General features: G+C 33.0%; 1 protein-coding gene across 1 annotated transcript; it reads left to right on the top strand.

Moving 5' to 3' along the window:
- The first annotated feature begins 1,251 nt into the window (after nucleotides 1–1,251).
- On the top strand, nucleotides 1,252–16,794 carry LOC113077322 (fibulin-1-like). The gene is made up of 4 exons (XM_026249752.1): nucleotides 1,252–1,438; nucleotides 6,363–6,474; nucleotides 9,887–10,020; nucleotides 16,723–16,794. Exons 1-3 carry the CDS (start codon nucleotides 1,384–1,386, stop codon nucleotides 9,975–9,977), a joined length of 258 nt encoding a protein of 85 aa, XP_026105537.1. The 5' UTR covers nucleotides 1,252–1,383; the 3' UTR covers nucleotides 9,978–10,020; nucleotides 16,723–16,794.
- Nucleotides 16,795–17,357: the final 563 nt, after the last annotated feature.

Genomic DNA, 17,357 nt, shown 5'->3' with positions numbered 1-17,357 from the left:
TTTGATAAATAAATTTGCAATTTTGAGAAGAAAAAAAAAAACTATTGTGAGTTTATATCTCGCAATTCTGACTTAATTTCTCAACAATTCAACTGTTTTTCAGAACTGGGAGTTTATTTTTCAGCATTGTGAGTTTAAATCTGTCAATTCTGCCTTTTTGTTCTCAGAAGTATTACCATAATTGAGCATATTTAGCATCATTTATGAGACAATTTCTGTTTTACATAATTTCCCTTCAGAATTATTGGTAGTGTAGTTATTCACCAGAAATTATACAATTATACAACATAATTAATTTATCTCTGGGAAAAATAAATGGGATTTTTACTTCCGGAGCCCAAGTTGAAATAGTCTTCATGCCTCATAAACGGTTTCTCAACGTCTAGAATGCATCTCCCCGCGTCTGTGAATCTTTGTTGGGCCATTTGGTGAGATGAAACCAGAGGTTTACCGCGGAGGCGTCTGGAAAGAGCAAATAAAATCAATCGGTCAGAGTTTTGTCAGCCTGATTTATTGCTCAACGGCCTCTATGAGTGAATGAATGGCCCAAAACATTGGCAGCGTGGATGAATTTCATTCTTGAGATTTCAGAGAGTATGATTTCTAACCAAGAGTTAGTAGAAATATTTAATATGTCTGCAGATTGTATGATATTGATCCTCTCCAGATGTACGGTGAGGGAAAGCGAACCCTCAGCAATCATAATTCAAAGCCTCTTGAGATGTTATGACAGAAATGCAATTAAACTTAAATCACTCCCTTTAATCAAACCAATCTTCATCCAAAAAAAAAAAAAAAAGTGTAGAGTGACATATCTGAAAACCTAATCAACTATCTGTAACATATAAATCATATTAACAGATATCAAACCATGCATTATTAAAAAAGAGCACTTGTTAGAATTGCTTATAAAAATCTTATGTTTATTTCCATATACATTTTTCTTTAATTAAATGTCAGTTTTACCTTTGGTTTTATTTAATATGCATGAAAGGGTTATCAGGCTACAGCTCTTATTGATATAATATAGCTCTTATTTATATGGGATCTGATGCATGTAAATAGTTTACAAAGTTTTAAGACTCCTTCTGACATTTTGGTTAATCTTTTGTCCAATCAGAATGGTATTTGCCTGAATTTACCATAGTAAGAGTCTCTATAATCTCGATTCGGACGATCAGGATTTGTGCATTATTCTGATCACGCAAGCCACTACGTAATGAAAAAAGAAGCGCGCGTCCGTGAGTGCTCGGTCCTGCCCCCAGAACGCGCCGCGGACACGCGCTCATTAAAGCGCTCTGACAGTCAGCCTCAACGCGACTTTCTGTCTGTGTTTCTCCTCTCAGAGACTTTAAAAGACTCTGTCTCGTCGCGTGTGGATACATGGATCTCTCTGTGATCGTGCTGTTGTCTTTGTGCGGGTTTCTGCGGGGCCAAGGTGAGTTTCACATCACATCACTGCTGCTCGTACAATGCATTCACCTAGAGCTTGCAGAAAAGCGGACTGTGAATGAAACACTGTTTTTGTGACATAATAACATATAAATCTGACATGACACACGCATCATGTCCTTCTGTCTCCATCTGCTTTGCATGTGTTGGCTTTTGTCGTTTACAAGTTTTTAAAAGCAATATAAGATGACAGAAAAGTGTAATATCACTTGGTACATTACAAAAAATACCAGGTATTGAATAAGTACTACATGATATCCGTACCATATAAACGTGTGATTCAGTGTGGTATAATATATTTATTACAAATAAAGTATTTCGCTAAACTTACAATAGAGGGTATGGTAAAGTGTAGTATACACATAGTACATAGTATAGTATAGTTAGTGTATAGTTAGTGGTAGTATAATACAATATATGTATATGTATATGCATAGTATAGTTGTATATACATAGTATAGTATAGTATAGTTAGTATATAGTTAGTAATAGTATAGTACAATATATGTATGTGTATATGTATATGCATAGTATAGTTGTATATACATAGTATAGTATAGTATAGTGAGTATATAGTCAGTAGTATAGTACAGTATATTTATGTGTTTATGTGTATGTATATATATTCATATGGATAGTATAGTTGTATATACTTGTAATGTATACTTCTATAGGTGGTTGTATTTATAGTAAATTTTATATTTACATATATATACTTTACAATACTATGGGATACTATACTACACTTTACCATACTAACAATAAAAAAATATATAATAATTAAATATGTAATGTATATCTTTTTTTAATAGTTTGTTATAGTATAGTATAGTATAGTATAGTATAGTATATTATAGTATAGTAGTTTGTTGTATTTATAGTTACTCATACATAAAAACATAAAAAATGTAAATAGTAAATAGTATATATTATATACTCATTACAATAAAATATCATTTATTATATACTATATTGTGTATATAGTAAATATTCCATTACTATTTACTATAATGTATTAAAAGTGTAATAACAATACATATATAATATATACATATACAGACAAAGATGTATTGATCTCAAAACTGATATTATATAGATTTATATATATATATATATATATATATATATATATATATATATATATATATATATATATATATATATATATATATATAAATGCATTTAAATATTAACACACACATTTATATATTTAAATGTTTATTCAAATAAACAAATATATGTGTATTTTTTTAACATCACGTCTTTGTATACTAAAACTTGAGTCTCTTGCTGGTTTCTTAATCAAAGGTTTGCTCTCACAAAACTATGATTTACCCCTGCAGAGGTGTTTTGTTCTGAGTCACAGATACAGTGTGGGAGAAGAGGGGGCGTGGATATTAGATGAGGGGGCGTGGTCTGGCTTGCAGTAGCCAATGAGGGCTTGCTATACAGGATGCAGCCCACAGCACATGGACATGCACAGGAGATGCTCTTTGCTGCCAGATAGTAAAGCTGTGTTCACCAGCCAGGGTTGACTAGTTATCGTAACTATACCAGGACTGCAACAGCGTCTGTGTCTGAACATTCACTCAGTTCTCCAGAGGTTCATTCCTCACACGTTCTTGCTTTCAAACGTCACCACACAAATGTGGTTTGTGGGTGGAGGTCATAATTCAGAACAAGAAACTGTGTTTAAACAGCGGCAACAGAACTGGACCAGTTTATTGAATTGCATCATGTGGCTGGTGTTTTCAGAGATGGGAAGGTCGAGCTGGCTTCGTGCTCTAATGCTGTTCTTAAGAGCATTTTATCTTAGTTTTATTGGGCTTTAAAAAGTTTCTATTACAGAAACAACTATTTTCATTATTTACTGTACCGCACAGCTATTATAAACCACCTGCAAATTATTCTGGGCAACTGTTTGATTTGATTTTATATCAATTTTGTAATCAAATTTTTTTTTTTATTTAATATATTTTTAATTTATTTATTATTACATTTTTTGTTTTTATTTATTTTATTTTTATTTTATATTAATTTATTATTTTTAAATTGTATTTATTTTTATTTTAACTTATTATTAAATTCTTTTTAATTATTAAATTATTTTAATATTATTTTTATTTAATACAATGTTGTATTTAACTTTATTTTATTTAACTCTAGTCCATATTTGTGTTTATGTGGAGAAATTGCTGCTTATAAAAGCCATTTGGCATTTCGATTAAGAGTCCAAAAGACTCATCTGCCAAAAATATTTAGCGTTTTGGCAGATGATGGAAACCGCAGGGAAATTAACGATCTGTTTGATCCAGTCGAGTCCACTTGCGTCAGCTGATGGTTGTTTGGAAATGTCGTTGGAGTAGTTTTTATGGCCTTTAATCTTTGGGAGAGAGTCAGACGTGTTTGACGGAGTTGACTAGCTGCCCATCAACAAATTACTTCATCTGCCAGACGATAAACATTATTCAGCATGAGTGGAAAAATGCTTGTGGAAAGAAAACAAACAAGGCAGATACAGTCCAGACAGGACAGATATTGATTTGATTTCATGGAAACTGAATAGAACAATGGCTACTTCAGAACGAAGATTAAAAACAAATAAATCAATAAATTAACACACAGAGCCTCATCAAGAGACAATCAGGAAAAGTGGGCGGGGCACATCATAATGCTTATCAGCTCCGCTCATGAATATTAATTATGTGATGCCCAGTAGTTCTTCCTGATTGGTTGAAGGACAGACTTTGGTAGATGGGAGAATAGAATAGAATGCAATAGAATAGAAATGTGTGTACATCATCGTATCTCCTCCTTAATGATGTACAGAATCCTTTGAAAGGGAAGAAGACCAAAAGGCCACAGGCAGGATTTGCTTCCCCACCGAGCATCCAGGAAGAGTCTTTATTTTTAGCCGCAGGGTTTGGGCCAGTAACTTTTTAAGGGGGTTTTCCATGTGCCATCCATCCCTAATTAAACAAAGGTCATGTCACCATCTGATGCAAACAGTTCAGACCTTATTAACATCCTCTTAGACTTTTAACATCTCACACGGCTATATATATATATATATATATAATATATATATATATATATAATATATATATATATATATATATATATATATATATATATATATGTATATATATATATATATAATTGAATATATTAATTGAATATTTAAATTGAATATATTAATTATTTTCTCATACCTCTTAATTATAAAAGTAATTATTATTATCATTTATAAAATATATTATAATGATAATATATTATGAAATATAAATACCTTATGTAAAAATAAAAAAATCTAGCTATTTCAAATATCTATTCATTTTTAAAGCTATTAATTATAAAATTAAATATTATAATATTTTATCATGTTTAATTTAAATATATAAATAAATATCTTATGCTAAAATCAAATAATCTGAGATAGCAAACCCATTAATAATATAATTAATATATGTAACAATTTTGAGATTTGACAATGTTTAATTAGAAAACAATTATGATTATAAACCTGATTCTCTAATTTAAATAAAATATCTGATTATAATATATCTATTTTTGAATATTTCAGATACTCAGAATCATTTCAGATTAATTTTGTTTCTAATATGCACGGGAAATCAGCTAGATAACCCCTTTATCATTGACAAAAAATATATTTTATATTTATATAAGAAATTTTTTAGTGCATTTCACAAATAATTACACAGAAACGGCAAGTAACACACTGATTGAACATGAAATTAAATAAGTAGAATAGTGTTTTTTGTACAACTATAATTGTGTATTTTTTTAAATAATGCAAAATCCAGTTTTTCATGGCTGTAAGAGATAATAATGGCTGGTAAATGTTCTTGAATTTAACCACCATTTTTCACTTGCCAATAAATAAGTTGTAACGGTAAAAGCACACGACGCAGGAATAATCCAAAAAAACAGAAATCAGCATCAGACAGGATGAGCCCCAGCAAATCTACCGCTGCGTGTGGGGCTTTAACAGAGAAATCAGTCAGCAAACAGTCACCTGAATTGCTTCAGACTTGGTCGTAAAATGTGGCCGCACCAGACTAGTTGTCTCATCTCTGGATCTATTTTACAGGCCTAGTTTGAGCTTTAAAGGGGTCATACGGGGCTTTTTTACAGATCGTTATTTTGTGTTTTTGGTGTGACAGAATATGTTGATATGCTTTAATGTTCAAAAAACATTAAATAAGGCTTGTATGCGTTTATAGTAGACAAGCAATGGACGGTTAAGCCCCTCTCTCTCTCTCTCTCTCTCTCCCTCACACACACACACACACACAAGATGCGCAAAACTCTGCATTTAAACAGTCAACAGCGAATACTTAACTAATAACAGAACATGTTAACAGTAGCTGATTCAGAAGCGCCAGATTGTCGTAGTAAAGTCAGAAGTACCTCCTCTTCTCGGTTCACGAAACGGTCGTTCATAAAATCTTATAAGTAATCTTAAAGATTCGTAAATGTATTTACTTTCAGAAGAACAGATAAAGTGCTTTTGTTTTCTCCTGGATACACACACATCTCCCTGATATGACTTCTTCAACACTAACTATGTTACTGAAACCACGCCTTCTTTCTTTGCTTCAACATTTGGGCGGCAGTACGCACATATTTCCACATGGTGATGTAGAGATGTGGGGGCGTGTCTAAACGAGGTGTTTTAGGGGGCGTGGCAGAGTCTTAACTTTGATAAAGATTATCTCTTTGGATTTGAGACTTTAGTCTTTGCAACTTTACAGATCTTCATTATGCACCAAAAGCTTGTGACACTCCACAGAGAAAGGAAAAATGCAAACCTCTAATCTGCATGTCTGTGTGTGTGGGGATCGTCTGGTTTGCGTAATGCTCTCTTCTGTTTTTGTTTTTCCTCCCAGAGACCACAGATCCCATCTCGCTGGATGACTGCTGTAAGGATGGCAAAGAAAGAGGCCAGGAGTCCCAGGACTGCACGAGTCTGCCTCTTATCTCCGAATCCACCACCTGCAGGTAAGACTGTGCGACATACATCATATGCCATAATATCATAATTGTTGTTTAAACAATGTGCAATTTGACATTATCGAGTATTATGCAAAAAACATTCAAAACATCCCTTCAGATGCACGCATACATTACATGATGAAGTCTAGACTAGTGTGCATTTACAGTATGTTCTTTCACTGCATGATACAGTCTATTAAAACACATTTAAAATGAACACAAAATCTAGACATAGGGGGCAGAAAATGCCTATATTTATACTATTTCATATAGTTAATGAATTTCACACTTGCCTGCCGTTTTTCTCCAAAAATGACCATGATTACAAATGTGATATTGATTTTTTAAAACATACTTAAGTTTTATACACCATTTTTCCTCTTTTTGCGCTATTTCGACAACAAAAGTAACTCCAAACACAGCCATAGCACTGTTTTACATCTCTGAGGAACATGACGGGGATTCGTTCCTGAATGAATCAACCGTTTAAATGATTCGGTTCAATCGCAATGAATCACTTATTACTGGCCATTTTAATTTCACATGTACAATTTATTAATATTTAAATGATTTCAAATATCTTTGTTTAACCTTTTACGTTTAATATATCAAAACATTATTTATTGCAAATTTGTAATTGCATGTTAGATGTATACATTTCCTGCATTAAACAGTGTGTAAATACATCTAAATGCCACTTCAGGTGCAGCTTCTGTGCTGATTTAATTTGATTGGTAACAGCCTAAATGTCTAAATGTCAACAAGTTGTCAAAACTGAATTGAAAAAGCAATGGTTTTACTCTCCTTAAAGGAATAGTTTACCCCAAAATGGAAATTTCCTGTACATTTACTCACCCTCAGGCCATACAAGATGTAGATGAGTTTGTTTCTTCTTCAGATATGGGGAAATTTAACATTGCATCACAAGCTCACCAATGCATGTGAATGGGTGCCGTCAGAATGAGAGTCCAAACAGTTGATAACATCACATCACAGTAATCCACAGCACTCCAGTCCTTCAGCTAATGTCTTGAGAAGAGAAAAGCTGTGTGTTTGTAAGAATCCAATTTAGCATTAAAACATTTTTAACTTCAAAACGTTGATCCATAATAACGCTTCCTCAAGTGAAAAAGTAAACTCATCTGAATCAGGAGAGAAATCTGCACAGATCAAGCACTGTTTACAAGTGAACACAGTCCAAAACAGCTTTAAACAAACATCTGGGTGGATTTTGATCCGAGAGACAACAGGAAACAGACTTTTTCACTGGAGGAAGTGTTAATATTGACAAGAAGCAATGTTTTGAAGTTAAAAATGTTTTAATGCTAAATTGGTTTCTTACAAACACACAGCTTTTTGCTTCACAAGATGTTAACTGATGGACTGGAGTGCTGTGGATTACTGTGATGTTTTTATCAGCTGTGTGAACTCTCATTCTGACGGCACCCATTCACTGCAATGTGATGCAATGCTACATTTCTCCATTTCTGATGAAGAAACAAACTCGTCTCGTGTGGCCTGAGGGCGAGTACATTCTCAGGAATTTTTGGGTGAAACATTCCTGTAAAAGTAAATACTTTAATTCACCACAACTTAGCTCCTGCCAGATGGATAAAAACCTGTGCATGCGTCCAATCCAACAGACGCAACTCTGGCTTCCCAAAAGTGCTTTTTAAAGTATTGCATCAGATGTTCTGTGCAGAGGCAAAGCATCATCGTCAGAAGTGGCCACTTTCATGATAAGATGAGCGTTCAGTGCCAGTCCAAGCCGATCGTGTTGCTCTGGCATCAGACGCGTCTGCAAGAAAAAGCTGACGATGGTTCTGGATCGCTTTGGTGGTGTTCGGGGGGTTGGGAGCGCGCAGAAACGGCGCACTTAGGCAAACGGGAATATTTCCAAATCCGGGAAATTCCACCGAGGTGAAACCCTAGTCAGACGGAGAAGAGAGAGTGACTCGAATAACAGGAAATCTGCAGATTATTTCAGACTCAGAAAAGAGGAAAAACAAGTGAAAGGAGAAATCGCAGAAGACTTCTCCCTTAAAAGGCTGTTCGGAGGTGAAAGGCGACCACAGACGAGGGTCCTGGCCTTTCCTGCGAGGAGGATTGTGAAAGAGGGTGAAGCAAGAGCGAACGAGACAAACAGCGATCGTCTTACCGTAAAAACTGTGCTCCATGCGTCAGCGCTGCGGTCCAAGCTGGAGCAGAACCAAACAGTGACGCTCACAGTCACAGAGCACCCCACTTCTGCTCTCCAACATCTGCCCTGTGCTTCACCAGGAATTCATTTAACAAAAGTGAATTCGATTGAATTTTGGGGTCTTGCACAATCTGAGTCATCTTTCTTGCTAATCAGAAGTCCTTTGGGCTGTTTACAGTGCTATAAATCCACTTCTGGTTACAAATCACATGATGAACATTTGTAGTTATTAATGTAATCCATCAGATTACACAGTTTATTCTTTAGGTTAGAGTACACAACTGGTTCATCACATAGATCTGAATAGGTTTCATTTGCTCCATTATTATAACACATAAAACATTCTTTATAATAATTAAATTACATACAAATATTATTATATATAATATTATACATTATATATATAATTTATAATATATATAAATATATATATATATATATATATATATATACATACATATTATAAATTATATATATATATATATATATATATATAATTTAATAATACTAATTATTATTATTTATATGTTAGAATTATTCAAAAATTAATTTTATAAATGATAAAGAAAATATACTTGACTTTACTCAAACAAACCAGGTTTCGTGAGTTGATGGAAAGCTAATAATTAATATAGCATACATTTTTATTCAAACAAACAATCAAAAATAAAGCACAATAAACAACATCAATAAATCAATAAATTATGAATTATTTACTGCAATTGTGGGACTAATAATATAATCAAAAACTGTTCTAATTTGGTATTTAAAAATGTAAAATAATTATATATATATATATATATATATATATATATATATATATATATATATATATATATATATATATATATATATATATGATGAAAGAAAATGAGGTCAAAATTTCACAAGAAATTAATATAAAAACTGAAATGGCTATTTCTTTTGAAAACGTCCTCCAAAAACCCTATTTGAAAAACATAATTTTTATTACAGTGTATGATTATAAAATCTTATTACAAGTGCTTTCAGTACTAACTACTTAGTTTTGCAATCTGATTATGTAATCCAGATTAGATATAATCACTTAATAGCCAGCGCTGTGTATGTATTATTTAGCTGATAGTCCACCAGAAAACCCTTGTGTTGTGGGTCTGTCTCAAGGACACAACACACACACACTGTGCTCGATCTCTCTGACGGTTTGTCCTGACCTGACTGTGTGTGCTTGTCTCGCAGGATCGCTCAGGAACAGTGCTGTACTGCGATTCTTGAAGACAACATATGCACCAGCGGCATCAATTATGGCGAAGGACCAGGGCAGCTGTGACGCTCTCTTGTCCAGCAGCACGTGTGAAACCAAGACGGCGAAGGTGCTGGGATTCATTCAGTACATGCATATTAATGCTGCATGCATATGATATGTGCATGCTTTAGAAATGGACTCTATTCAGTTTTTAATATTATATTTATTATCATAATGTTATGCATTACATTGCATTCGTAATATATCATTATTATTAGTTTAAATACTATTTATATATGTAAATATTTAAATGTAATAACACACATAGTATATAATATATACAGTATTGACTATTTAAATAATAATAATAACAATAATAATAATAATAATAATAATAATAATAGTGTATATTAAACATTTTTGTTGTAATTTAATTTTTTATTATTATTGTAGATTAGTATTTTATTAAAATATTATGTAATCTCTATCTCTCTCTCTCTCTCTCTCTCTATATATATATATACATAAAAATATAGTAAATAATATAAGTAGCATATATATATTATTCATTGTTTAATAAAATAAATATATAATTTTTGTGTGTATATATATATATATATTTACGTTTATTATATTATTGTAATGTAATTTATTACATTATAAAAAAATAATATATCATTATTAGATTAAATATTATTTACATATGTAAATAATATTTTAATGTAATAATTCATAGAATATATAACATAAATAGTATTCGCTATTGAAAGAAAAATTATATAGTTTTTATAATTTTATATATATATTATACAAAATATTATTATCAGATTAAAATATTAACTCTCTCTCTCGCTCTATAATTGTAGTAAATAATTTAACAAATGTACATGAATTATGTATACATTATAATAATAATAATATATACATTGGTGATATTTTTTGATGCTTCAAAAGGTCAAATCCAGCCTTGAAAGCCGGCTGACTTTGCCCCTAATTAGACACTAACAGAGCCAAATTGTCTTCATCTTGAACAGTATATGTATCATTTTATCCTATAACAAACGTCTTTTTGTGTCTCTCTTCGACATAAATGGCATCTGTGTTTATATTTCACACCTAAGTCTCATATTTTGGGTGTGATCTGAGCGTTTGTGGCTGTTGTATGAGTGTTCGCTAGTCAGAGCTTGTACAAACACGTCTGTGTCAGACTCTCAGATCACAATGAGATGATAAACCTGGCGTTCATAGCTCATGTAAACTCTAGAGATGTTTCTCTCAGCACTGTTTACGCTGAGCAGGAGGGGACATGCCCACAGTACAGAGGTGCAGGCTGTTTCTGTGATAAATCCAGCTCTGATTATACACACACAGGCTCAGGATGAAGAATAGAGTGTGTGTTGGAGGTTTAATACACACCTGAGTGTGTTTGGACATCAGGATCCTCCAGGTGTCATTCAGCAGGACTGGAAGAGCGTTTAAGAGCACCTGTCAGATGCATGGTTTCCAGCGAGCCTGATTTATCTGAAACGGGTGTTAGATGATGTTAGGACAAGTTTAAGCTCTGTTTAAATCACCAGAGCTGTTTGTGTTTCCTCTAAAACTCCAGACGAGCGTCTTCAGTTCTCAAAAACCTCCTTTGTTCAGTTTATTCAAATCACTCATGGATAAAAGATCCACCGGATTATGACTTAAAGGATCATTCACACAAAAAGTGATTTTTCTTGAGATTTGGACTTCATTTTCAGTCTGTACTTTTGTTAAAAACTTCTGTATGTAGTGCAAAAGTAGTATGAACTAGCCTACTTTAAAAAAAATGCTTTTAATAGGATTTAATAGGATTTTAATAGGATTTTCATCCTGCTTTCTTGAACAAATTTGTAAACAATCTTAAATCAAGATCCGTTTACTTGATTAGCATTTATTACGTCTCGTTTTCCAAAGATGACATCAAAATTAAGAGCATTTGTGCATGAAACAAGAACAAACGCGGGCGAATTCACTTTATGTTGGCACATTTTTTTGAAAAAAATACAATTTAGCATCAGTTTGCTTCTCAAATGCTTTTCTGATGCTAACAGAGATCATCTAAACATCTGCTGTGTAGTATATTATTACATACAACTATAATAAATATATAATTCACTTCAAATAATTTAAAATCTCAAAAAATTAATTATATTTATTATAGTATATTTATATTTATAATTACTTATTAAATATTCAAATTATGTGATGCAAGGCTAAGAATCAGGCAAAAAAGAAGTGATCTTATGTTATATTTCAATATATTTCATTTATATTATATTATATTATATTATATTATATTATATTATATTATATTATTTAATATTATATTATATTATATTATATTATTTAATATTATATTATATTATATTATATTATATTATATTATATTATATTATATTATATTATATTATTTAATATTATATTATATTATATTATTTAATATTATTTAATATTATATTATATTATATTATATTATTTAATATTATATTATTTAATATTATATTATTTAATATTATATTATATTATATTATATTATATTATATTATATTATATTATATTATATTATATTATATTATATTCTGTTCTGTTCTGTTCTGTTCTGTTCTGTTATGTTCACACAGTTGATGACCTGCTCCTTTAATTAGCTTGTGTTTATAATATAAACGGATCTATTTTTCCACACTTGGCTCTTAATGTCAGAAAGATCTGCAGAAGTGAGTTATCATCGCTGACAGTCTTTATCTGTGTCTGGGAAGCGGGCCACGCTGCTTACGGTCAGGATCCGTCCTCTAGAGGAATATATTTTCAGTCTTCTCTCTCTCCAGCTTCGGTGTGTGTGGTAGGAAAGGATTGGCAGAAATCTTTCACATAGGTGTGAACTGTGTTTGGTGGACAGACTGCAGCAGTCCTCATCTGTGTCTGTAAACCGCAGTAAACGGCTTTGTCCTGACACTCAGTAAACTCCTTCACTGTCTGCGCCCTACATAGACAGCTGCCTTCTAATGCCGCGTTTCCACCGCAGGAACTTTACCCAGGAACTAGGGACTTTGGCCTGGTACCAGGAACTAAATAAAGTTCCGGGTAAAAAAATGCCCCTCAGAAAGTCCCTGCTGGCGAGGTGGTACTTTTCCAAAGTTCCGGAACTTTTGGGGGCGGGACTTGTGTGCCAAACATGCTGATTGGTTGAGTTCACACAGCATTTATTCAGATCAACTTTTTCAAAATATTACTGTTATTGTGTCATGAAATGTAATTTTAAAAGTATTTCAGCTGAGAATGTTGTTGTTTAAAACTCAAATCTGTGGTTTATTTATAAAGACAGCGCCTATTTAAAAATATTTTTGGCCGATCTCGGAGACAGTGATCATGTATCCGCCGAGAGCAGCCTCATCTCGGATAGATCTTCTGATGCGTGCCGCTGGCTCTGATGTGTCTTTAGTGGTTAAACATAAACTATAATTCAGCTGCGGGGTAAATCTAACAGGTTTTCTTTGGTCTGTATTCAATTTATTTATATGTTAAAATAAAAATTAAAAAGGCAAATTCATTGTAATGGCTGTATATACACATTTCCCTGAACTAAGTACATTTCTGCAGCTGTTTAAATGAAAACGAAAGGAGGCAGTGGTATTTGATATCCTATTTTGTTTTATTGTAAATATACAGAGAGGGAGATTGCAGTAGCCATGGTCAGCTGACTGATGTTAATCGAGTACGCTGCTGTTTGCAGAATTACCGGACTTGCGTCGTCGCAGACATCACACTCCCGAGTCGAATGCACAAAGTCTAAACTACCGAGGATGCACGTCTAAAATCAGCGTACTTTGTATTGAGAAACGCGCGCAGACCTACGTCACCAGACATTTGCCTAATCTTCCCGGTACTTTACACCGCGGTGGAAACACAGAAAGCTACAGGTCTGGGGGGAAAAAGTTCCTGGGAAAAAAAGTTCCTGGTACAAATGTTCCGGGTAATTTCGGTGGAAACGCGGCATAAGAAACAGAGCCTGATAAGTTACTGATATGAACAGTGGTGGTAAGTAACAGAGTGAAAATACTACTTTACTTAAGTATTTTTTTCGGGGATCTGTACTTTACTTGAGTATGTTTTTATTTGCATCTATTTCACTCTTACTCCACTTCTTTATTAAAGACAAAAAGTTACTTTTTACTCCGATAAATTTCCCCATGCTCGCTGCAAGTATTTATTACACTGATTTTACAAACCAATGAAAATGTTGGATTTCTTTTGAAAAAAAAGAACGTGCGACTTCACGAGTTCTTTGCCAACATACGCTCACGCAGCAGTTAGTTCGAGGTGGAAGATGACCGCTAAAATAGGTGATAGTGCAGCTCTTGCTGCCCGCAATGATCCCGAGATTCCCGACACCGACAGGGATCACCCATGGCCATATCTCAAGGATATGTTTGGATTCACTGAAGTCAAGGGAGATTCTTATTGGCTGAAATGTCTTCTTTGCCTGCCACGGGTGAATGAAATTTCAGGAGGGCATGCTCATCTCATCAGTAAAGACGCTCCTGTAATTAGAAGTATATCTCCAGCATGTGCGTTCGGTTCAGGGTTGCCAGGTTTTCACAACAAATCCTGACCAGTTGCTTCTCAAAACTAGTCCAAAACTAGCACAAACGCGTTTCCAGGAGGTTCCCCGATAAAAAATTGCTTCCCGGGGTTAAAATATACGTTTATTGGGAGGGTTGCCTTGGTAAAAAAGTCACATTTTAGGCGCTAAATATCAAGTTATTGGGATTGGGGTTTCTTCAACCGGCGGACATGAAAAACAACCACAGACTTGGCAACACTGGTTCAGGTGGAGCGGCAGTTACACAGAGCCATAGTCCACCGACAACTAACACACACTGTAAAAAATAAGTGTAATTTTAACTGTAAAATTTTGTAAAAACGCTACGGAAAAAAACTGATAATAGGTTAACAGTAAGTTCCCGTACTATATACAGGGAAAAACTGTAAAAGATCTAACAAAGCATTTAATGTAAATTTACAGTAAAATTCTGTTAATTATACAGCTTTTAGAAGTAAAAAAAGAACAAATCAATGTATAATTTACAGTCTAAAACTGTAAACTGATATTCCCAGAATTCCCTGCGTGACACTCCACGTTTGAAAGTATTTTGTTTAAATAATCATGTTTTTAAATAGTTCTTGTTATCAGTTATGTACATTTGAGCTTTATGTTACATCTTCTGTTGCTTAATGAAGTTTTTTTGCATTATTTAAGTATCACGTGTGTTACCATGATGGTGTTTTGTGTTTCCATAAATGTGCACCTTCTATATGTTAATATATACTTCTGCTTGTGGTGAAGCTACTTGTGATGAGCTTTGATACTTCATGTGGCTTTCTCTTATACAGTACCATCTTTATTATTATGGTGGTTGTCAGTATTTTCAAGGTACAAAACAGATTTAATTTTGTGTGTTGTTGAATTTACTGGTTTATATTCACATTTTCTTGTTTGTAAATTACAGCTTTATATTGTAAAATTAACAGTTTTTGACGTAAATGTGTTTACAGTTTTCTGTATTTTTACAAAATTACTCTGGCAACCACAGCTGCCAAAAAGTTTTTGTAAAAACAACAAGAAATTTTTTACAGTGCAAAATCAAAATTGAGAAAAAAATCGATTTTGTGTAGATTGTCAGTGAATTACGGCTCTGTGTAGTATATGCCAACCAGTGTTGACAAATCTGTGGTTGTTTTTCATGTCCGCAGGTCGAAGCGACAATACCAATAACGTGATATTTAGCCCCTAAAATGCAAATGACAGATTTTTCATTTTTGGGAGAACTAACTCTTTAAAGAGGTGGTTCTTCTCCATTGATATTCTGAAACAGTCTTACCTTATATCTTGCACATCTTCTGTTTGATATAGCTATGATGTTATGGAACATGTTTATTGAAAGTTCAATCCCTATACTGCGATAAGGTTCTTCATTGTCTCTTTTGATTGTAAATCTAACAAATTCTTAAGTATCTAATCTCATCATTTGTTCAATTAAAACACTGCATATCACTCCCAAAACAACTGATCTGCTTAATTATTGATATTTACAGTTAATCTGAATATTTTACTTACGGTACTTAAGTATGTTTTAAATCGGATACTTTTGTACTTTTACTCAAGTGAATGGAGGACTTTCTACTTTTACTGGAGTCATTTTTTATTTAGATACATCTACTTTTACTTGAGTATAACTTCTGAGTACTTTTACCACCCCTGGATATGAAACACTCTACATTGGTGGCAACATCGAGTGGAGTGAGAAAAATTTGGCTTTAAAATGTTGCTAAGCCTAAAATGAGTAGCCCACACACTTTGGTAAAAAAAATATAATAATAAATAAATAAATATATATATATCTATATATAGACTTAAAAATAATTGTAATAATTTTTACATATGTATATAAACTAAATAAAAATAATAATGATTGTTATATTATTACTAATTAAATAATTAATATTAATTATTTAAAAAATTGGTTAATCATCAGTTTAAAACATATTACACATAATAATAATAATATTATTATTAATAATATAATTTTTTTATGTTATATGTATAAAATGGCTATATCTATATATATATTTTGTAAAGGAGCATTTGATATCACATATATAAAATGACAGTCCTTTACTCTCTCTTGTGTGTAGTGTAGTCTCAGGCCGTGGAAGGATGCTGATGTGTGCATCAGTGCATGTGTGCAGGTGTTTCTGTGTTCCTCGTGTCTCTGATCTGGAGTCTGTCCTCTTTCCTCTGCAGACGTGCTGTGAGTGCTGTCTGCTCGGCCGGGCGGCCCAGGAGCGAGGTTTGTCATGTGAACCTCACCCTCGCCGTGTGGTAACCAGTGCGGTCTGGTGTCCCGCGCCTGCTGTGTGGACCGATCGCCCAACAGCGACGGGAAGCCTGCACCGGTGAGAACAAGCAAACATGGAGAACCCACAGTCGTGCATCCCTCAAACGCTCTGTTCTCGATATCCACAGATGCTTTTACAATAAAATTACAGCAGAACAGGGTTTTGCATGTAATCTTGAAGGTACAGTGGAAAAAGAGTCTGTTTAAGGATCAGGAGAGGAGAAAATTGACATTGAAACTTTAATTTCTGAACTTTATGGTGCAAAAAAACTGTAACGTTTACATAAGTAACACTACAGGTATATTCAGAGAGGAACACAATACTACATGAAATACAATGCTTGTAATTGCTCTCTAAAACAGCAAAAACAACCGACTTATAATACAAAAGCTTGAAGACAGAAGGAGATGCAAGACAGATATATATAATATATATATTATATATATATATATATATATGGAATAATTATATTTTGCATTATTAATTTTTTTTAGGCTACAAAATTATATATATATATATATATATATATATATATATATA

This window comes from Carassius auratus, unplaced genomic scaffold, assembly GCF_003368295.1.
Source record: "Carassius auratus strain Wakin unplaced genomic scaffold, ASM336829v1 scaf_tig00022259, whole genome shotgun sequence".
NCBI classification, from domain to species: Eukaryota; Metazoa; Chordata; class Actinopteri; order Cypriniformes; family Cyprinidae; genus Carassius; species Carassius auratus.
This window is presented reverse-complemented; position numbering and strand designations above follow the sequence as displayed.